The 23,968-nt window shown below is 42.8% G+C and overlaps 1 protein-coding gene and 1 pseudogene across 2 annotated transcripts in view; both read right to left on the reverse strand.

The window, feature by feature from the left end:
- The window catches only part of Serpinb1c (serine (or cysteine) peptidase inhibitor, clade B, member 1c), a 59,411-nt gene extending 40,129 nt beyond the window's left edge, over window positions 1–19,282 (reverse strand). Inside the window, exons 1-2 of one of the 2 annotated variants that reach the window (NM_001384088.1) lie at window positions 19,193–19,254; window positions 17,178–17,355 (exon numbers count right to left, since the gene is read on the reverse strand). In NM_001384088.1, coding sequence (NP_001371017.1) covers window positions 17,178–17,345 — 168 coding nt within the window. In that variant the 5' untranslated portion in view covers window positions 17,346–17,355; window positions 19,193–19,254. Of the gene's footprint in view, window positions 1–17,177; window positions 17,356–19,192 lie in introns of both variants that reach the window. The other variant, XM_017315534.2, reaches the window with a different exon arrangement.
- On the reverse strand, window positions 1,875–3,148 carry Gm18311 (predicted gene, 18311; annotated as a pseudogene).
- Window positions 19,283–23,968: the final 4,686 nt, after the last annotated feature.

Consider the following 23,968-nt stretch of genomic DNA (forward strand, 5'->3'; position numbering starts at 1 on the left):
ACTTATACGCATGCATGAATGTCAGGGGAGAACATTGGGTATCTTCTTATAGTGTGCTGGCTTAAGGCTGCTTGTATTCTAATGCTAGTTTGGGGCCCCCAAGACTGGTGCCCCAGAGATGAGAGTCCACACTCATAATGGAGTTAATTAACTACTGCCAGTTAATTGTGATTGGTGAATAAATATGCTAATAGCTAATAGCTGTGCAGAAGAGACATAGGTGGGGTTCAGGTTTGGTGGCTTGGGATAAGCAAAGAGAGGCCACCATGGGATAGAAGATGTGCAGGAGAGAAGAAAGGGAGCTGCCGTTGGTTAGCTGAGCCATAAAAACATGCCACATGAGCTGACCAATTGCAGCTAAGAGCAGCCCAGATGAAACACAGTAAGTAATAACTGGGTTATGGATAAGAAGGTAGATTCTAACAGCATGGAGGGTAGGCAATTGACCAGTTTTGTGCTGCTTAGGCATATTTAAAAATATAAATGCTGTGTGTCTTTCATCCAGGAACATAAATAGTCTAAGAGGGTCAGAAACCCCATGCAAGGATAATTAATAATTCACTACATTTTCTGTCACTGTCTGACTTATCCCTTGAGAAAGAATTTCTTACTGAATCTATAGCTCAGCATTTTTAGACTAAGTAGTGGGCAAGACCCAACATTTTTTCGGTCTCTGTCCACCCAGGCAGCATTGGGTGGGCAGTTATGAGTGGCCACACCCAAGTCTTTTTACATAGGCGGTGAGTATTTGAACTTGGATATTGATGTTTGTGAAGCAAGCACTCTTATCCACTGAGCCATCTCTCCAACCCCATGACCATTTTTAAAAAATCAGCTGGTTTAATAAAGTGAAAAAAATGCCAACCACTGAGATATATTTTTAAATCTTATATCCATCAATTAAATTGTGCTGTTTCCAATGATAAGATTTAGAAACCATTGCTATGCAGTTTCTTTCATGAGGCATTCTTAATTTCACAGTGAAAGTATTTTCTGTGCAGTATGTCTTGGTACTGGGCTCCAGTGAGCATATGCCTTAGTCCCCCAAGTAACTGGTACTGTAGATGTACACCCCACTCCTAGGTGTTCATCTTTACAGTGTATCTGTCTCTGGGACTAGTAAGAATTTAGGTTTGAAGTTTTTTTCTGGTGTGGATGTATATGTGGTAGTGGAGAATGCTCGTTCATATAGAAGCCAATGGATATCTTCAAGCATTCCTCTATGGGAATTATTTATTGTTGTTGTTATTATCATTATCACTATTATTATTGACAAGGTCTCTCACTAGACTCATTATTTGGCTAGGCTGTTGGCTGCCAAGTCCCAGGGATCTGCTACCTGTCATTATCTCCTCAACACTGGGATTATAAGTATCACTGGCCCACCCTTTTATGTGTGTACTAATAATAGAACTTATGTTGTGCATGTTCTAAAAACAGATTGTTGACTAAGCTATCTGACCAGCCTCTAAATTCCTTTTAGAGACTAAAAATAAGTTCCACTCTCCCATCTCTAATTACAGGTTCTGCTTCCCTCAGATCATTGTTGGCTTGTGCCCTGTACTGGGTGACAGCTCACCCAGACACATACACTTTTACTCCCTAAGCTGTGAAGGGAGACACCCATTTCATTGTAAACCATGGAGGGAGGTGTGCACTTTGTTGTAAGTCACAGTGAAAAGAGAACAAAGAATATCCGCGTTTTATGATCAAGTTGATTTGATTTGTTACTAGCTAGTTAACTGGCACTATTTTATGCCTACTGGATCTATGTGTATGTTGCTTGATAACTGAGTGGAATGAGTCTCTCATTGTCTTGGCAAAGAATTCAGCCCACATCTTGAATATCACAAGAGGCTTTATACTGCATATCGGAGCTCTGATGTCTGAGGATATAACTGCAAGCACTTGATCCAGAATTTTGCAGCCGCCACTGTAGAGATGTCAGATCTCCTTGCATCACTGTTAGTGAGTTTAGTGAACCCTTGCCTCTCAGGAACATCTTCAGCTTTGAACTGAATGGGCTTCTGGTGAGTGCAAATGGGGCGTCAGGTTGATTTTGTAAATGTAATGAGATTCCATCTTCAAGCGTGTGCAGGTGTTCTTTCACAGAAACTATAATTGGAATCCCTTTGTCTGAAGCCATGTCATGTTCCTCAAAGAAAGCAGACAAGGTAGGAACCACGTACACTTTATTTTCATCTTTTTTACCCCGAAAGCTGAAGTTTCAGTTGGAATGGTCAGATCTTTTCAGAAAAATTGAGGCATACTGCATTTGGTACTCACCAAACTGATAAATGTACTTCCTTCAAGATGGCAAAGATGTTAACTGAGTGAGCTATTTTTTTTACAATTCATATTTATCTATGAAAAAATACTTTAATCTGTGCTCTTGCTCTCTGATTCAAAAACACTTTACGTTAATCACAAAGCTCAAAAATACATTTTAAAAATGTTTCCTCACCACACCATCTCACTTCAGTGAGAAATAGCAGAGGTTTGGTGGGCGCATCCAACTGGTTGTGTAGCTGCAAAAAAACAGTCAACGGTGCTCTCCTTTACAAAGCTGATGGAACCTACTATGTTTTACTTATGTCTTGTAACTCTTGTTACAGCATCTTCATTGTTAATACTTGACAATGAATCATATAGTGAATTCCGATGACTTCTTGTGACTCATTCTCTATCAAGCACTGAAATCCCAATTGACATCCTAGTAGCTGGAACACGGTCTGTGCACACATCAGCATCCCTTCCTCAAGAGAAGTTGATCACTGTCATAAATGAATCAATTGTGCTAATAAATTGTTTGCAGTAACTGTTGTTTCAAGAGGTTTGCAAAGATAAATTTTTTAAAGTCTCCGTCATTAAAATACTTCACTTAAACCTATGAACAGTTTGCCACACCTGTAGACTCATCAGGCTGAATGCTGGATATTGAATACTTGAGGTGAAATAGCAATCAAGAATAGCAGACATGTCATCGATTCTTCTTCAGAGAGTGCCGTTAGATTAAAAAAGTTGCCATCAATTCCATGACAAATTCATCTCTGATCATAACTTGATCAATGTCTTTGGCTGCTGGCAACAGTAAATCTCCAGTGTTGGTGTGACATTTCATAGTTCTGTCAATTCTGAGTGACAGAATTCAAAGCTTCTCAGCTTCAGTAAGTTGGAGAAGACAGTACAGTGTGTGTGACTTTGGGTCTCAGACCTAAGGAGACCCAGGTCAAGAGCCTGGTCCTGGTAGGGTTTTGTGGCCTTCCTCAGGAAAGAGCACTTAAGATATTAGACAGCAAACATTAACAAGGGTCTGTGAAATATTTTCCTGTTTTCCTTGAGGCAGAAGAAACTGAAACAGAGCAGACTTCATCTGCAGAAGCTGGAGGAGCGACTCCTACTGAGCAGGAATGTGGAGGAGGGTGTTCCTTAAGGCTCTGGTGTGTTTATGACCAAGGAGGCAAGAATAAAGAGAAACAGATCTTAAATTCTCATCTACCCGACCCTCCCTCATGGACCCTCTCTCCCTCACACTTTCTGGATTTGTTCCTTTCATCAGACAACTAGGAAAGTTTACCTAGCTTCACCGCTGATTGCATGGATTTCTCTGTTAAAGCTGTTGAGATTCCATTCAGTAGGTGTGGCACATCCTTTTCTACTGATTTCCAGTTTCTACTGCTTCACCTTTGCTGCCCAGTTGGCCACTGGTCTTTTCCCTCTGCCGTCATATGTTTATTCATTACATACTTCAGCTGGTATGCCAGATAACAGGCTGGGTCCGGGAAATGAGGAGTGAAACTGCCCCAGCCTTCAAGTAGGGTGTGCAGTGACCCTGATCACACACTGGCAATTCAGTGCAAGCACAGCCTGTCTGGTCACCTGCCCTTTTGTCTCCCTGCCTGAGTCTCAGTGCAGCCAGCTCCCCTCGGCAGCATGACTCCTATTGGTGCCTTTTTTACTGCGTCTTTTCAGATGTTCATCCATTGGCCCAGTCCATGAGTTTGGAGTTTAGCTTCTTTCTTTGTGTCCTGACTATAACTTCCCAATCAAATGCCTGAACTTACATCCCAGCTTTTGTTTCAAATTCATATGATTTTACACACGTGTCTAGTTTGGTCTAAGTCAAGTTACCTGCTTCTCCCCTTCAGCTCCACATATACAAAATACAAACAAACAAAACAAATAGCAAAACAACAAATAAACCAAAAACAATGATGAGTCCTGCATTGCTGGTGGTTTCAAGTTTTTATAAAAACAGCAAAGAGAGTATGAGAAGGGAGGTTGTATACGGTACCCAATGTATACTGTGTGAAATTGCCCTTATCTTGCACAGTACTATGGAAATGAATATATACAATGAAGTTTTTAAATGGACAAGTAAATAAAAAACAAAACCTAAATAATCAAGATAGTATGTTTTCAAAATGACTTAAAGAAAAGAAACCCTTATTTACTGTTTAAGGGGACACAAGTCTGCACAGATACTATAGAAAACAATATGGAGTGTGCTCTAAAAGGTGAGTATGGATCTACCATATGGTTCAAAAAATCTCACTTTTTGGTATGTAGCTAAAGGAAATAAAATCTGTGAGTACAAATAAAATTTGTATGAACAAAAGATGGTAACACCTGTTTTTATCACAATATTAATCCTAACAGGGATTAATTAGGGATCTGTTTGTGTGCAACAACTGATGAACAGGAAAATAGAGAGTAATGTGCATTCATAAAAACAATGAAACTCTGTTCTGTCTTAAGGAGAAAGAAATCTTGCATTTTAACATCATACACAGGCCTAGAAGATAGCACGTTAAGTTAAATTAGAAAGTCCAACACTGTGAATTAAAAGTTATGTAGAAGTTTAAGATTCTTGAAAACAATTTAACCAAGTGGCAGTTAGTGTAGAATGAATGTGATACTTTACACCTCTGTTCACAAATCATAGCCCAACACAAACAGCAAGGGGAAACAGAAAACAGCCCAACCCAAGGTCAAAAAGCAAACCAGCGGATTTACTTTAAAAACTTGACTTGCTTTGTTTTTAAGATAGAATCAGACAAAACTTTCATCCATAATATAGAATAACTGATCCCTGCTGTCTGTGTCTGTCCACTGGAGTTTTTGGTGAAAGGTAGGCATGCAGTCTGGTATTCACGGAGGCAGGAATCTTCAAGGCAGTAAATGAAATGACCCATAGTTAGACCACAAGTGGGCACATACATGTGAGAAGAAAGAGAGCATTGTTTAATAAAAAACAGGCAGCAAGTCACCAGCCAAGATACAAGAATCAGCAAGACCTGCAAGACAGTGATTAGCAATGTTGACCAGGGAGAGTAGCAGACAAAGAGTCAAGATCAGCAACTAAGAGAGAAAACTAACAGGCAGAGTGGGGCTTCGATGTAGACAACTTTGGATGAGCAGTGAGTAAGCAGCCTCTGATAATGTCTCTGCCTGGGCCAGGGGAATGTGCACAGCCTGTAGATCCATATCAGCCCCACCCAGGAGATGCCCAGACTAACTAAGCTCAGTACTAATACCGTAGTCTGAGTGGTTGCTGCATGAGAACCCTCCCCTAGATAAGCAGCTCAGTGTTTTCTCCTCTGTTGGAAGCCCTCCCACTCCAGAGAGCTTCATTTTTCCTTTGGTTATTTGCACAAGTGTATTTGTTGGTGTGTGTTGTTGTATGTTCATTCTCAATCATCACTAGCAGCAGACAACACGCTCAAACAAACTGCCCTGGTGTACTCTTGGTGACAGTTGATTGTCTGGTTCCTGAGTCCTTGAGTGAAGCAGAGCTGGGCTGAGGAGGACTCTTGCTCTCAAAGGTCTGCATTTCCAGTTGTAGAAATGCTCTACGCGCCTGCTGTCTCACTGTGTTCTGACTTGGATTAAAGACAGGCGTGTTTTCCTTTTGAAATAGACAGCATGCTCTTTGAAGAATGGCACATTCTAAATACCTCTATGTTTTCCATTGTCTCCTCATTTCCAAGAGTATTGACATCATTGTTAGAGAGGTCACTTGAATTCTGGCAAACTGGGCAGAAGGGGACAAAGAACAAGCTAAAGAAAGGAGAAACATAAAACTATGATGACATTAATCATTTCAAAGTTATTTTTCTGATAAGCCAGGAGCAGGGTTACAGAATAAAAGGAAATTAACTGTCTGGCTAATCCCACTGCTAGAGTTTTGGCCTGAGATTCTTCCCTAAAGTTCCTTGTGGCTTAATCACCAGCCTGTGGCATAACTGAGAGTTGGCAGAACTTTTAGAGCAAACAGTTTTTGGAGAAAGCTGGGTTATTGCTAGTGGGGGTGTATCCCTGAACCCCCTCTTTTCTTAAACTTCTTAGCAGGGGGGGGCAGCTTACTATACCTTACACACTTATTGCCACGATGCTCTCACACACTGTGAGCACAAAAACAATCAACTGTGTGTCCAGACATCTGAAACTCTGAGCCACAATGAGCCCGGTTTCAAGTACACTGTTGCTGCTATTTTTATAGTTGTTATTGTTTTTGTTGTCGTCGTTATTATTGTTGGTGCTTCTGCTGTGGTTGCTGCTGTTATTGCTGTAGCTATTGTTCTTTCAGGGATTCTTCTCAAGAGAGAACGCTGACTTTTGCAAGAATCAAAGCAGAGGGAACCGTGTGGATTTAGAAAGTTTGACTTTTATCATTCTCTCTGATTTGTCTGAAAGTTAGATGATAACTTAGATTTGGCTTGCTATCTTCAGTTACTGTGACGGACTCCATCTAGATTTTTCCTCTGCTCTGTTAGGTGTGGGGATTGGAGGAAGTCTTGCGTGAGTAAGTTTCTGAATGAATGGGTATGACTGGCATGGGTGTGGTCATGTGTGGAGGACTCCAATGCCTTTGTCCCATGCTAGTGACAAAGCATTAACTGGGTGAGACTCAGAGGGATGGCAGAGCATTCCTTAGGGCCTGAGTACAAACATAACACCAGACACCACTGTCTCAAAAACTAGCAGCGGCTGCTTCCTCATCCTGGGTGATATCGGTCAGAGACTGCTTGCCTATAGCGACCTCCTATCTACACTAGCCATCCTCTCCATGTGCTGTACATAATAAACATACTGTGATTCTGGGTTGCCACAGCCATAGATATAGCTCCATGTCTGACTGGACACCAGCTTTTCTGAATGTCTGTTTATGTGTATGTCCTGTCTTCAATTCCTTGCAGCCCCTAGTTTGGGTTTCTGGACTTAGGCCATTCAGGTAGAGGTAGTAAGGACCCAGACCAAGAACTTAGACTTCTTCAAAAGCAACAGTCTGAAATTTTATTAGCTACTAACTAACCTGTAACAAGAACTTTCCACTCTAACCAAGGGAAACTATTTTCCTCTTCTGAACTCTGCTCATACTTTCTACATTTCCAATCGGCTCTCTAAATGAGGCCTAGCCAAAATTCATAAATGTTCAAATACACTCCCTAAACTTTTAATGTTCTTTGCTGAGGTCCAGCCTCAGTGTGAGCAAGGTCCCGAAAAGGCAGGAATAGAAATAGTGCTAATTCAATAGTAACTAGGAATCAGTAGTGAATCCAAGCTGTCAGTTCAAATACCCTCTCTGTTCCCAGGATTCTCATCATCCTTCCTTCTTCTGCTTTCTCCCTTCTCATTCTTTTTCCTTATCCTTTCTCATTCTTTTGTCTTCTCTCGACCAGAGATCCTGAACCCAGTCGCTTATTTAGGATAGTTACACCATAACAATAATGAAAGCTTTGATCATTATTAGTAATATTTTTAGAAATCCTTAAATTTCCATAAATATTATGAATCATGAATATTTGATTCCAACCTCTGTTTTCTTAAAACAGAAATTAAACCAAAGCAAAAACACACTGGCTTATGGGATTACACAGCCTGTTCTTCACGAGCAGCTGCGTACAGATCTTGTGGTTTCCTGGTACAGCAGACAGCTGTCTTTAGTAACTTCTTTCATTTAAAAACAGAAAGGTGACAGACTACTAAGGCTGAAAGGATTTCTTAAGAAGTATTTTTATATACATTGCAGCCTTTGCCCTTCTTCTGGATTCCCTCTCCCACAGTTCCTCACCCTACTCCTCCTCCCTCTTGCCTTTGAGAGGCTCTCAACAGGCCTGCCTCTTCCTTCCCTGGGGCCTCAATCCTCTTGAGGATTAGGCACATCTCCTCCCACTGAGGTCAGACCAGGCTGCCCTCTGCTCTATATGTGCTGGAGCCTCTGACCAGCCCATGTATGTTGCCTGGTTGGTGGCTCAGTCTCTGGGAACTCCCTGAGGTCTGGGTTAGTTGACACTGCTTGTCTTCCTGTGGGGTGGCCCTTTTCTTTAACTTCTTCAGTCCTTCCCCTAATTCAACTATAGTAGTCCCTGACTTCAGTCCAATGGTTGGGTGTTAGTATCTGTGTCTGTCTCAGTCAGTTGCTCATAGGGCCTTTCAGAAGATAGCTATGCTAGGTTCCTGTCTTCAGTCTCTTCTTCAGTTTTGTCTCTGAAGTTCTTTTAGACAGGAACAGTTCTGGGTCAGAAATTTTGACTGTGGGTTAGTAACCCCTTCCTCCCTCTTGAGGTCCTGTCTGTCTACTGGAGGTGGTCTCTTGGAGTTTAGTCTCCCCATTGGTGTGCATTTTGGCTAAGGTCACCTCCAATTGAGTCCTGAGAGTCTCCCAAGTTCTAGGTCTCTGGTACTTTCTAGAGAGTCTCCCCACCTTTCACCCCTGAGGCTGCATATTTCCATTTATTCTCCTGGCCCTCTGTGTTTCTCTCCTGTTCCCCCCCACCCCAGTTCCTGATACTGTTCCCCTTTTCCCCTTTCCCCTCTCTTCTTCCTCCCAGGCCCTTCCCTTCCTCTGCCTCCTGTGATTATTTACTTACTCTTTCTATGTGGGATTGAAGCATTCTCTCTTGGCTCCTTTTCTTGTTACACTACTGTGGGTTGCATCCTGGGTATTTTGTAGTTTTTGGCTAATATTCACTTCATATATGTCCTTTTGGTTCTGGATTAATTCACTCAGGATGGTATTTTCTAGTTCCACTGATTTGCCTGCCAAATTCATTATGTCATTGTTTTTAATTGCTGAGTAGTACTCCATTGTGTAAATGAATTACATTTTCTGTATCCATTCTTCTATTGAGGGACATCTGGGTTCTCAACTTCTGGCTATTATAAATAAGGCTGCTATGAACATAGTGGAGCATGTGTCCTTATTACAAGTTGGAACATCTTCTGGGCATATGCCCAAGAGAGGTATTGTTGGATCTTCTGGTAGTACTATGTCCAGTTTTCTGAGAAACCACCAAATCGATTTCCAGAGTGGTTGTACCAATTTCCAATCCTACCAGCAATGGAGGCGTGTTCCTCTTTCTTCATTTCCTTGCCAGCATCTGCTGTCATTTTTTGATCTTAGCCATTCTGATTGGTATAAGGTGGAATCTCAAGGTTGTTTTGATTTGCATTTCCCTGATGACTAAAGACTTTGACTATTTCCTTAAGTGTTTCTCAGCCATTAGAATTTCTTCTGTTGTGAATTCTCTGTTTAGCTCTGTACCCCATTTTTAATTGGGCTATTTGGGTTTGGGGAGGTTAACTTATTGAATTCTTTATATATTTTGGATGTTAACCCTCTATCAGATATAGGATTAGTGAAGATATTTTTCTCCAATCTGTAGGTTGCCAATTTGTCCTATTGACTGTGTCTTCTGTCTTACAGAAGCTTTTCAGTTTCATGAGGTCCCATTTATCAAGTGTTGATCTTAGACCTTGAGCAATTAGTGTTCTGTTCTGGAAATTTCCCACTTTTTCTATTAGATTCAATGAATCTGGTTTTACATTGAGATCCTTGATTCATGTGAACTTGAGCTTTGTGCAGGGTCATAAATATGTATCTATTTTCATTCTTCTACATACAAACACCAAGTTAGACCAGCACCATTTATTGAAGACACTTTCTTTTTTTCCACTGTATGGTTTTAGTTTCTTTGTTAAAGATCAAGTGACCATAGATATGTGGGTTTATTTCTGGGTCTTCAATTTTATTCCATTGATCAACATGTCTGTCTCTGTACGAATACCATGCAATCTTTATCGCTACTGCTTTGTAGTACAGCTTGAGGTCAGGAATGATGATTCCCCCAGATGTTCTTTTACTATGGTGAATGACAGATTTTGATGTGTTCTTGAATTTGGTTTGTGAGAATTTTATTGAGTACTTTTGCATTATTGGTGAAATTGGCCTGAAGTTCTCTTTCTTGGTTGGGTCTTTATGTGGTTGAGGTATAAGTGTAACTGTGGCTTCAAATAATAAATTAGGTAGTGTTCCTTTTGATTCTATTTTGTGGAATAGTTTGAGAAGTATTGGTATTAGGTCTTCTGTGAAGGTCTAGTAGAATTCCTCACTAAAATCATCTGGCCTTGGCATTTTATTGGTTGGGAGGTTTGTAATGTTTGTGTCTACTTCCTTAGGGGTTATAGGACTGTTTAGTTTACCTGATCTTGATTTAACTTTGGTATGTGGTATCTGTCTAAAAAAAAAAAAAAAACAAAAAAAACCCCATCAGTTTCATATAGATTTTCCAGTTTTGTTGAATGTAGGCTTTCATAGTAGGTTCTGATTTTTTTTTAAATTGATTTAGTTACTGTTGTAATGTTTCCCTTTTCATTTCTGATTTTTATTAATTTGGATACTGTCTCTGTGCCCTTTAGTTAGTTTGGCTAGAGGTTTGTCTATCTTGTTAATTTTCTCAAAGAACCAGCTCTTGGTTTTGTTGATTCTTTGTATCACTCTCTTTGCTTCTAACTGGTTGATTTTGACCTAGAGTTTGACTATTTCTTGCTTGTCTTTGTTACTGTCTTATATGCAACAAAATGCTAGATCCTGTTTATTTATCCAGTCTGTTACCCTGTGTCTTTTTATTGTAGGAATTGAGTCCATTGATGATGAGAGATATTAAAGAGAGATGATTGTTCATTCCTGATATTTTTTGTTGCTGGAGGTTGTATTATGTGTATGTGATTGTCTTCTTTTGGACTTGTTGTGAGATGTTTAATTTCTCCTGCTTTCTTAGGTGTAGTTACCCTCCTTGTGTTGGAGTTTTCCTTCCAGTGTCGTCTGTAGAGTTGGATTAGTAGAACAATATTGTTTAAATTTGGTTTTGTCATGGGATATCTTGGTTTCTCCATTATGGTGATTGAGAGGTTTGTTGGGTGTAGTATCCTGGGCTGGCATTTGTGTTCTCTTTGGGTCTGGATGGCATCTGTCCAGGATCTTCTGGCTTTTAGAGTCTCTTTTGAGATGTCTGGTGTAATTTTGACAGGTCTGTCTTTATATGTTACTTGGCCTTTTTCACTTACAGCTTTTAATATTCTTTCTTTGTTCTGTGCATTTAGTGTTTTAATTATTATATTACAAGAGTATTTTCTTTTACGGTTCAATCTACTTGGTGTTCTATAGGCTTCTTGTACATTTATGGCCATTTCTTTATTTAAGTTAAGGAAGTTTTCTTCTATATTTTTGTTGAAGATGTGTTCTAGCCCTTTGAGCTGGGAATCATCACCATCTTCTATTCCTATTTTTCATAGGTTTGATCTTTTCATTGTGCCCTGAATTTTCTGGAAATTTTAGGTTAGGAGCTTTTTCCACTTTGTGTTTTCTTTGACCAATGTGCCAATATCTTCTAGGACTGAAATTCTCTCTTCTTATCTCTTGAATTCTGTTGTTGATGCCTGCATCTGTAGCTCCTCACCTCCTCCCAAAGTTGCCTATCTCCAGGGTTGCCTCTATTTGTGTTTCCTTTATTGTTTCTATTCCTTTTGAGGTCTTGGACTGTTTTGTCCAATTCCTTCACCTGCTTGATTGTATTTTCTTGTATTTCTTTAAGGGATTAATTTGTTTCCTCTTTAAGGGCTTCTATCTGTTTGCCTGCATTTTCCTGTATTTTTAAAAGGAGTTATTCATATCCTCCTTAAGGTCTCAATCATCTTCATAAAATAGGACTTTAGGCTAGAATCTTGCTTTTCAGGTGTGTTATGGTACCCAGGACTTGCTGAGGTGAGAGAACTGGGTTCTGATGGTGCCAACTTGCATTGGGTTTTGTCCCTTATGTTCTTGTATTTGCCTCTCACCATCTAGTTATCACTAATGTTAACTGGCCTGGGTGCCTCTGACTGGAGCCAGCCTCCTTGGAGGCAGGTAGTGCTCTGTGACATGGGTTACAGCTGGAATCCTGGAAGGCAGGCATTGCTGTCTCTGATTAGCAGAGGGCAGGGGAGGGGGAGCTCCTGTGTGTCTCTGGTTAGAGCAGGCCTCCTGTGTCCTGACTTAGGGCAGACTTCTTGTATTCCTGGCCTGGGTGAATTTCCTGGGAGACATGTAGGCTCTGGTCTCCAGGGGCAGGATCTGCCCCAGTTACAGATGGAGGTGTAAACTGGATTGTGCCCCTTATTAATGTAAACCTCATGTGTTCCTGGATATTCTAGACTTCCTGGGAGTCAGGCAGGCTGTGGCCCTGGTTACTGTGGACCTCCTGGAAAGGAGGCAGGTTGTAGGGTGTGGGAGGGTATTAGGTCACTGATCTGACCAGGGTGGGGAGGCAGACCAGAAGGAAGGTGGAGCTTGCCAGGGCAGATAGGTCCTGTGTCCACTGGGCTCTGTGGGTATCCCAGCTGACATGGGAATTTGGGTGGGAGTCTCATCAGTGTCCCTGATTACTGTGGACCTACTGAGTGGCAGGCAGCCTATAGGATGTGGGAGTATATCAGGCCCACTGATTTGGCCTCTTATGAAAATTTATGCAAGTAAAGCAGCTATCTCTCTCTCTATTATCTCTCTTGACATTGTCATTTCCATTCCTTTAAGTAACTAGGAGAACAATGTACTAACATTTTGTATGCTTATACACCATCTTTTAACTCTCTAACCTTTGTTTCCTCGTCCTAGCAAGTCCATGGCCTTACATACTTTCCTTCTTATACTACTTATTTCTAAATCCTTTACAAGGCTTTCTCCTTTAAAATAAACCCATCTATCATTTGCTTGCTTTCTATAGATTCCTTCTTTTCCTATCCATACCTTTTTCTTGAGACCACTTTAGCTTTCTATCCTTGATGTCCTCAAATTTACCCTGGCTAATTAATGCATCAGTTATTGGACCAGAGGGTCCATGAATCTCTTCATAATTTCAAAATCAAGGCCAGGAATGGCAATGAACTATTGGTACAAAGGACAATGTAGGCTTTTATGGCCTCTGGAGTTATGTTGTCTAGATCCTTTCTAATGGCCCTAAAGGCCAAGTAGAAGGCCTGTTTCTCATCCTCCACAGCCTCAGGACCACCTCCATTCCTAATTCTTGAGAACTCCATTTAATGTAATGGGAGGAAGTATATTCTCCAGAAATAGAAATAGGAAGTAAAATAGAAGAGAAAGTAGATCAGTTTCAGGCCAGCAGCAACCACAAGCACAGGTGAGGATCAAAGAGTGATGCTTCAGGGGCAGGAATTGTGTCACACCTCCCCTTATGCAGGCATGCTGACTAAGCCTACTTAGTGATTTATTATCTTTGTTTAAAAACACACCACGTCTAATCTTCATGAGAAGGCTGTGTTTCCCAGGGGGTACACAGGCACAGTGCTAAGCAAGTCTCCTTTGTCAGGACAGGAAACCTGAGCCCCTTGACAAGTCATCTGTGCCCAAGGGCTCTTCTCAATGGAAGCAAATATTACTGACAACAGATGACAGGAAGGAGAAGGCAGAAGTTCAACTCACTAAAAATATATACTTGACTCAGAATACTCACATGATGTGAAAAAAGAGAAGTTCTCTTGCCTGTTGCAGGTGACAAGGAGTGAGAAGTGGGGGAGTCATATGTCCCCTTTGCCAAAGACATGCTAGAGCAGCTCTATCTCCCTCATGCCCTCAGGGCTGACTCACCTCCTCCCTTGCCCTAGAATATGCTCTACTATACTGCCCAGGTGAGGGGCAGGGCCAGGTCTCCTGAGTGTGGTGGCTGGCAAGGGGTGGGGTCAGCTCAGCACAGAGATGCATCTGCATGGTCCTTAATGGTAACAAGGACCTGTTCCATCAACACAGACCCCAGCTTCCCTAGGACCAGACATGGCCCCCAGATGCAGCATGGGTTTGGATGTCCTCATGGCCTAACGTGGTAGTGTGGTCTACACAGATCACATGTCCTTTCATGGCAACCTGGCTCTTAGACACCTATATAGTCTCTAGTTGCAACCCAGATCATGGACATCTGCTTGGCCTTTGGTAGTAACTCAGGCACCACAGACATAGACACAGACTCCAGATGCAACAGGACTATGCACTCAAACATGATCCTTGGTGGCAGCTCCAGCCAGGTCCTCACCATAGCCTTCTCATGTGTTCCTGCCTCACTTCTTTCCAGTTCCACATTTCTTCACAGTGTACAAATACCTCAGCTTCACGTTTTAATACATCTCTCCACCGCTTACTCCATATTTCCTATATCTGCATCACACATTCACATATTGGGACTCACAGAGCACTGGGAGGAACAGATGAGAGTAAGACACCCAGCATTGACACCTGCCCCCTATATAAAAAGAGCTATACAAAGGCATGTAGACACACACACACACACACACACACACACACATGATATACATGAGCATACATGTTATATACATACATAAGATCTGTATAAGTGTTTATTTTAGTGAACCTGAACCTAGAAAAGACCATGAGGACCAATTAGGGAGAAGTCTCTCTACACATGTATGGCCTCGTGGACTGTGTTTGGAGATGACGAGACCGAGCACTTATACCTGAAAGGATCTTCATGAGAAAGAAAGTCCTGGCAGACCACAGAGCAACAGTGATGACTTCCCACTGTGAAGCTCTATGCTGAAGGTTCTTTTCTCAGGCAAATGGCTCCTGCCTGTCCTGGAATCCTCTGAGGTCAGGAACCAATTCCTAATCTCCTGGAATGCTCTCAGGATGCTTGTTAAAAATAATAAACCCAATGCCCAGTCAGCAAGTGGATTAGCTACACACATTTGCCCCTTACAGTATTTAGCTAATGCAAGGAAGGTTGGACAAAATTAAGAGCAAGAGTTATCCTTCCTTCCCATTGAATAATTACCAAGTCTGTTGCTCTAAAAATATGATAGATCTCAGCAAATTCTTTCAAATAATCTCAACATCTTTTCTTACCTTTCAGTATTTGGGATGGAACCTAAGTTATAACCCTAACAATACCCTTCCTCCACCTTTTAATTTTTTTTTTTTTAATTTGAAACTGCTTTTCCCAGGCTAGAGGCAGACTTGGGATCCTCCCATGTCAGTGTCCTTAATAGCTGTAATTAAAGGCCTTTGCCACCAGGTACTATTGTATGTAATTTAAAAACCACTGTTACTTTGGCTAAGCTTTGGGACTAACAGTCACTTATCTGCCATCTAGTCAACCCCCATGCCTAGGTAATACTTTCTGGAGATCCTGGCTATGCCCAGAGAACAGACCCTGCCATGTTGCCAGCTGGTGTTTTCCCGAAACTGCCCTTTCCTCTGGCTGGCTTTGCAACCATCCCTCCTGAGAATGCCTGGAACTACTGCTTGTGGTCCACTGGCCATTCACCCCCTTTTACTGGGACTGCCTTGTGGCTGTACACTCTCTCTTGCTCACCTGAATTGCCACTGATAGAAACGCCAGGCAAACTTAATATTTAAAATCAACTAGATGACACAACTGCTGGTCATGGAATCTATCATCCTAGGCTCATCAGGTATCCTATGTTGGAATACCTCCAGTGATGGAGTCCACCACTGGGTCTAACAGCCCCCAGCCTACACGGTGTCCATCTTCTCCACTCCTCAGCCTGGCTGAAAAAACCTCCCCTCCTCCCATATATTCTTCCCTCCTCTTCCTTTCTGGGACCTGGAAATCCTGCCTCTATATCGTCATCCAGAGATTGGCTTCTGCCATCTTTATTTAGCCAATGAAATAATTAGGGAACCTCCACCTACACCTCACCTTTTCTGTCCAATAAAAGCAACAACAACAACAACCTCTTCTCCCTGATATAAATGAAAAAAAAATCATGACAAGTAAGTTACACTGTATGAGGTACAAATAACATCCTGTCAATTTGTCAATTTAGATAAAGTACTCTACCATCTATCCTAACTTAAAAGGCTTACTATTCTACACCTGAGCTATGTCCTGGGTAAGGCTTGTATACCATCTGAAAATAACCTCTCAAATCTATATCATCTCTCTCAATGCTAAAGAGCTTGGATGGCTATGAGACTACAACAAATCTTCAACCCTGCCAGAAATCCAAGAGGGACATAAATATTACCTGAAAAATATAGAAAGCACTAACATAGCTTCCAAAACTAAAACAAATTGCAGAGACAGCTGTCTACCTCATAGTCCCATATTCCTCAAAACGTTGGAGCAATTGTGTTCAGCCTTCTGGCCCAGAACATCAGACAGACCTGAACTGACACGGTAATTCTCATGCAGGACCAACTTATTCTTTCTTGGCTGAACTAAGCTGTCACCTATCATGCGTCTTGACTTCTTTCACAGACAGTATTTTTTTTGTTTGTAGATGAATTCGGGCAACTTCTGCCCAGTGGCTGCCCTGCCATGAAAACAACCTCCTAAAGATAATGATGTTCAACATCCTCTCCAAAATGTGAAGGGGGTTCTGTCAGGAACAGACATGTCTCTAGACAAATAATTTTTAATAATGAAATAGCCATAAATGTCGTATTCTGTGGAATTCTGATGCTTTTGAAGGCTATCAATCTATGTAAAGTATATCAGAACTGCCCTTTAACTAAACTCAGCTATTTCTAATTGAAATATCTCAAAAACACCCCTTGATAATTAAATCAGAACCATGAGTTTGCTATCTGGCACTTAATTCATATACTTGAAAGAGTTGCGTAGGTACAAGGTACAGCATGAAATTATTTATGCACCACTGGTAAATGAATTCTATATAAAGTTTTGAGAGTTCCACCCTAGTTGTTACTCAGGTAATCTCATTGCCCTTAAAGAAGTCTTACTGGAGGAGACTCTCCCCTTCCTCGTTAGCCCTTGCTCCATAAAACAGTGTGTGCACATTCCTACTGTCCCTTATCAGCAGTTCTTATGCATGTGACATGGGTAGGGTTATGACAGAGAACATACCTGAGATATCTGGACTGCCGTCTGTCCCTTTGCACCCAAGAGGACCATAGCTGGAGCAGAGGAGATGCTCACAGGAGAATAACATACACGTATTGAAGGGTTGCTTTGACATAACATCTTCAAAAGATGGGTGGCAAATGTGCCATTTGCTTGAGACAGAGTACTCATGATGCAGAATCTGGAGGGAAAGGAGATATGGAACTCAACACAGAGGTGAAGGTTCATTGTTCTGAAGCAGGGAAACTTGGGACTCTACTTCTGATTAATATTTCCAAGATCATAAGTACCTTAAATCAAATTTCAAAAATTTATTTTAGGTCACAGTCTTTCACATTTTGAAGTTGTTAGCTAAGTGTGGCCATGGCAGCAGACCTTCTTTCTTGTCTGCACAGGTAAAAGGAAAGATCATCAGAGACACAAACCCAGGACACAGCAGAGAGAGGCTGGCTCTAGTCTCCTTCCATACTCACACATACATATCTTCTGAAGAATGTTGAGCTTTGGCTAAAGAGAAGGAGGAAGAGAAGAGGAAGCAAGGAAGAAAACAGACAGGAGCATCTAGGTCTTCTAGCCTGCCTTCGGCAACTCTGCATTCTGGACTCTGCCTGTGAATAAGTCTCCTGAGATACCCAGGGGTGCATTAGATGGTGCCCATTTGCAGTTAGACAGGAAAGACACTGAGATCCTGAATGAGACCCAAAGACAGGCTGGTGTTATCAACTCTGTTGTGTAGCAGGGAGCATTTCCCTGCAGTGACTGCTCAGGGGACCTTGTATCCTCTGAAGGCACCCAGGCTGCTTTTCTCTTGAGCATGCCTCAGCTTCCAGATAAATGGAAAGCTTGGCCCAGACTACGTCACTACTCCAGATGCCTTAACCCAGGTCTGAGTCACTGTGCATTCCATGACCGTGCTCTCACTGTCATATGACTCTTGAACCCTGGAAGTCTGTTTCAGAGTGCATGGTACTGTGCTAAAATACAGATCAAAAGCCCAGGGAGCCTCAGGACACCTCAACCCATGCTTCTTCCTACTCTTCAGACAGACGGGCACAGCATCCTGAGAGTGTACTTAGATCCTCTGGGTCCTCCCCTGAAGTCTCCCAGGGCTCTGAGGGAAAGGTGGGGCTGCTTTATATCAAGTGAATTACCCTCTGGTTGGTCCTCTCATCAGACCCAGCTTGCCCCTTCTCCTGCATTCCTGCCTATCCTTATGTCACTTTAAAGTTGCTTCTGAGTCCTTTGAAGTGCTGTTGACTTCACCTAGAAGTTCTCCTACCCTATCCCTGTCACTGAGTTCAAACTCCTCACCGTTCCTAACTTCACCGGAACAGGAAAGCCTCAGGGCCTCTGCTGTCCTACCCTAGTGCAGCTGCCCAGCTCAGGTCTGCTCATCACTCTTAAGTATCACCTTTCTTTTACTGATTGCTGTCCACCATCCTCCATATTCTGGAGCTCTGTGAAGTTAAGGGAGATGTCTGACACCCTAAGAGTAAGCACCTGGAAGCAGGGTCAGATAAAGGGATTACTCAGATAAATTCATCAAAGACATGATTACTGTCAGCATGGAGTGAACTGTTTTATAAATGGGAATGTGCAGTGCTCAAATTTAGACTAGAGACCCCCAGATGTTTAAAAGGCCCCAATATAAGAGAATTTGCATTTATAAGAAATGAGGAGAGAAAGATAAGGCAGTCAAATTGTCAACTGTAGACACTGAGAAGAAGCCGGGAAGGAGGCCTGTGGAGAGGCTGCTACCACCTTGCAGCACCCAGACCTGACTAGAGGAGGAGCCAACACAGCCTAGATCTCCAGTTCCAGGATCAGCCTCCCTGACACTGACCAGCTGGGATTCCTAGTAGAGTCTCCTTTTTAAAATGCCCATCACATACCACCTCCCAGCTCTCTCTTTCCCTAATTCTATGGTCCTGTGTTTCCCTCCTGGATTCAGCCTTCACATTATAAAACTGACCGCTGTGAGTCCCATAGCCCCATCCTGAGCCAGGTCCCAAACCTACCAGAGTAGCTGCTCCTCATTGTAGCCTTTTCAGCCTGGATGTCCCTTGTAGCTTAACACAGCAGCCTTCCAGATTCAGCTGACCCCTTTATTCATTCACTTCAGGGCAGGGACTTCCTGTTTAGTGTCTCTGGCTACCTACAGTGAAACTGGCTTCCTCTAGCTCTGGCCTCTGCAAGAAGAGGACTGGTGGCAAATCTAGGTCTTTAGAGAAAACAAAAAAAAAACAGGAGCTTTTGCTGTGTGCCAAAGGAGAATCTATGCAGGATTTTAATAGCTCTCTGGGGTTCAAGTGGGGGATGTGGGATGTGGAGGGTGCCCAGTATCTGTTGACAATCCATAACTCCAGGGTGGACTACTAAGCCCTGCAAGGTGAGTGAACCCCGGCCGAGAATAAGGCCCATGGTTCCCGGGGGCAAGGATGGTATAGGCTCCACCGGCACCGGCTGAATACTCATTTGAGGCATTAGTAGGAAGTCGGAGGCGGCACGCAGGTCCACCCTTGTGGGTCTTCCTGGGTCGCCTCTCTGACTGCTTCCTGGGTCCTGACAAACCGGTTCCCATATCTTTGAGGGCCCTGGGACCGAGGGCCCGATGACCCGTTTTTTGGCACATCAGTTGATTGACTATCAGGTGGGGGAAGGACTCTGCCCTTTATATCCCTCACAGAGCGACACTGGTCAGCTCTATGATAACCCTTGCCACACTTAGAGCAAAGAGTGAGAGTCCCTCCCTGTTTATCTGGAGCTCTGCAATCTTTCTTAAAATGCCCAGGCTTTCCGCAGTTAAAACATGTCCTCTGATTATTTCTGCCCATGGAGCGGTTTTGGGATTGAAGGATGGCAGCCGCTAAACCTGCATTGCTGAGAGGTCCCCCAAGCTCTCGACAGACCCTGAGCCAGTCTTGTAAGCCTTTGTTCTTTCTTGGGGCTATGGCCGCTCGGCACTCCTTTGTGGCTTGCTCATAGATTAGCTGTTCTATCAGAGGCGCAGCTTGCTCTGACTCTCCAAAAATACGCTCTGCTGCCTCTGTCATTCTGGCCACAAAATCTGAGAAGGATTCCTGAGGTCCCTGGATTATCTTTGTTAACTGACCAGTGGTTTCACCTGCTCGAGAGAGCGCCTTCCAGGCCCTAATAGCCGTGGAAGAAATCTGGGCATAAGCTCCCCAATGGTAGTTTGTCTGATCAGCAGAATAAGCTCCCTGACCTGTTAACAAGTCAAAAGTCCAATCTCTCTGCTCTGGAGTCAAAGCAGCTGCGTTTGCTCGGGCCTGCGCTTGTGCAGCTTCGTGCCAAAGCGCTCTCCATTCCATATATTTGCCCATACTAGGGAGAGCGGCTTTTACAACCGTTTGCCAGTCAGCAGGAGTTAGTGCCATGCCAGCGAGCCTGTCTAACTGCACCAAGGTAAAATTAGCATTGGTTCCATATTTACGAACCGACTCGGCAATTTCTTTAATTTGTAAGTATTCTACCGGAGCGTGGACACGCCCACCCTCGGCTCCTTCAAAGACCGGAAATGCCTGTTGTATTTTCCTTTGTTCCTCTCTGGGAATGAATGAGTCTGCGCACTGCCTCTCTGCGCACTGCCTCTCTGCGCATTGCTGACGCACTACGCAGGGCGGGGACTCCGCATAGGGCGGACCTTGAAGCCGACTGCCCTGAGGCCAATCAGCAAACTGGCCTTCGCCAGCCGCTTTTGGCTTTTTTCTTGACCAATTAGCTGGCTGGTACCCTTTTTTCTCATAATGAGCTGCTTCTTCCTCCCAGTCTGTTTCCTCAGAGGAGAATTCTTCACCTGCTTCAGAGCTACTAAGAGCTGGCTCCCCGAGCCCATCCAGCGATGAGCACAGGCTCCTTTTCCTAGAGACCTCCGCTAATTGATCTTTCTTCTTTTCCCTTTTTCCTCTTTTTCTTCTAATCTCTCTCCAGGTATTCCTACCTAACCTTAACTTTTCCTCGGGTTCAAGACCCTTGGAAAGGCCTGTATACTTATTTTGTGTACCATATTTTCTCTTTGCTCCTACTCTCTCTCCCCGCTTTACTTCTGATAGCTTGTCCTGAATTTCATCTAGAATCCGCCCTATCTTAATCACTTGATAACATGTGAAAAGGAACAAAAGGGCTCCTAACACCAGAAAAAATTCAAGGCCAAACATATTCCACTTTACTTCTGATAGACTGTCTTGAATTTCGTTAGAAAGTTCAAGGCCAGGCTTACCTCGTAAAGCTGTACTCACTGGTACTCTCGTTCCCCAGCTGAAAAGTTCTGAATTCATACAGTTGAATCCTTCTTAACAGTCTGCTTTACGGGAACCTTTATTACCGCGACCCGCAGTTCTGGTTCTGGAATGAGGGATCTTCCTTGCGCCAGTCCCGAGTTTTTTTCTCGTCCCGGAATTCGGCACCAATTGTTATTAGACGCGTTCTCACGACCGGCCAGGAAGAACACCACAGACCAGAATCTTCTGCGGCAAAGCTTTATTCTTACATCTTCAGGAGCCAGGGTGCAGGAAGCAAGAGAGCAAGAAGCAAGAGAGAGCGAGAAGCAAGAGAGAGAGAAAACGAAACCCCGTCCCTCTTAAGGAGCATTCTCCTTCGCCTCGGACGTGTCACTCCCTGATTGGCTGCAGCCCATCGGCCGAGTTGACGTCACGGGGAAGGCAGAGCACAAGTAGTCATAAGATACCCTTGGCACATGCGCAGATTATTTGTTTACCACTTAGAACACAGCTGTCAGCGCCATCTTGTAACGGCGAATGTGGGCGCGGCTCCCAACAAGTATCAAAGCTCATTTCTACACACCCACCCTCATCTCCTGTCAAACACAAATCCATTTTATGCCTTTCTCCTTAGTCATGAGCATTTCTTGTGAACAGAATATGTGCTCATGTGTGTGGTCTTTTACTAACCTGGTGTTTCCAAGGGTCAGCCTTAAGTGTTTAAGGTGGCAGTGACTGGACACAGACAACAGTCTTGCTATACAATGCCATCTGCGGGAGTTGGATTATGTTCAGAAATCTCAAGTCAATTGAAACCACCATTCTTGACTTCACCACAGAAAGGACTTTCAGGAAGAGACAGAGTGAAATAGAGTTGGATATATTAAGAAACAAACACAAATATATTTAAAGAGAGTAATATATAAAGGGAAGGAAAGTAGGAAAAGAGATGATGAAACACACCTAAGCATGCAGGGCTCTGAAGGAGAGCACAGCTTCAGCGTCTCAGCAGTAGGAACATATGTGGCTTTGGTGACTCTCAGATACTGAGAAACTCTCATTCTCCTTTATACTTAATAGAGATCCAGTATTTATTTGTTTAGCTATTTAAGGACAAGCTTTTAAAACTACAAAGAATGAAACTATATGAGGCTAAGACACATGAGCAAAATTTCCATGTAGAAAGTATTCTTGCTGGGAAACAGGAACATTAGGAGGACTTCACAGACACAGGAAAGTTTCATCTGTCTACAGTATCATTTATCTCGTTCTCCTGGACAATATCAATTTTGGGGTTGTCTGAGCCTGAGAGCTCACTCTGTTTCAAACGCCGTGGTGCACTCAGTCTAGATAAAGCTTTCCACTCCACGTGCTCTCCTTATGGGTCATGGATGGGAGCTTTTCTCCAATCTCTTCCTCCCTGAAGCCTGCTGGGGTGCATTTTGGGTTTCTTCAGGGTGCTCATCTTCTCTGCCCAGTTCCATGTTTCCATAAGAGTCTGCTCACACCACGTGTTCTCTAACCTCTGACCCAGGAGGGAGTGAGCACAGCTACGGGACCTTTAGCCTGTGGCTGTCTTGCTCATCTTGCTTGGGGAAATATTTGGCTTCCTTTACCAGCAACATCTGTTTCTTCTGTCCCCATCTGTCCTCCAGGAGCAGAAGGGGATTTCAACCTCCTGCTTCTTTATGTTTCTCTTATTTCTTCTGATTTGACCAACAGTTAATCTGACCATCTTTTGTCTTAACTCATACTCTTGGGGCCACTTTTCAGTTTGATTCCATGTCACTGAAGCAGCTGGCTCATTGTTATCTTCCCCTTTGTTCTTGTATCTTTTGACATAGTCTCTCCTTTCTTGTATCTTCTGACACAGTCTCTCCTTCCTCTTCCCTGCTCCATCCTTAGACATCTGTCATCCTCCTCTTCATCTTCCAAAAACAGGCTATAATATTTCCTCTTCTTGACTGGGAAGCTCTGTCCTTTATTCCACCTCCTGATTCCCCCCATTTTACTTTCTCTATGTAGTTTGTTTCAACATGGGCCTGCCCTTTAAAACAGTGCTCACTTTACAGAGCACAGATCTCATTGCAATATCTTCTGCCTTAAGGAAGAGTAGTTCATCTCTTTTATGGAAGTTATTGTGATCATCTTCAGTGCACTTTCTGCTTGATGGCATGGGCTCTCATTCTTTTCACACCTGGATAATTATTTGGAGTCAATATTTTCCAAAGTTTTGCTGCTTGCAACTTCTATCCAAGAGGGCTAGAACAGCTGACCCATATGCCAAAGCTCTTTTCCTTGTTTTTTTTTTTTCCTAAATAAATGTGACTTCATGAATACCTTGCATAGATATTATAATCAGGAATGACAAAGCATGAGTTAGAATGCTCCTAAGACATCTCTTGGGCTATAAATAGATTTTCTTGCAAATTTCCTAGGAATTTTCATGTTTACATCTGGAAATGGAAAATGACCATGCATACATAGGCTGTAAGCATGATTTCTGCCTTACTGTTCATAATATGCTTACATAGATTGATTACTGTGTGTATG

This window comes from Mus musculus, chromosome 13 (assembly GCF_000001635.26).
Source record: "Mus musculus strain C57BL/6J chromosome 13, GRCm38.p6 C57BL/6J".
NCBI classification, from domain to species: domain Eukaryota; kingdom Metazoa; phylum Chordata; class Mammalia; order Rodentia; family Muridae; genus Mus; species Mus musculus.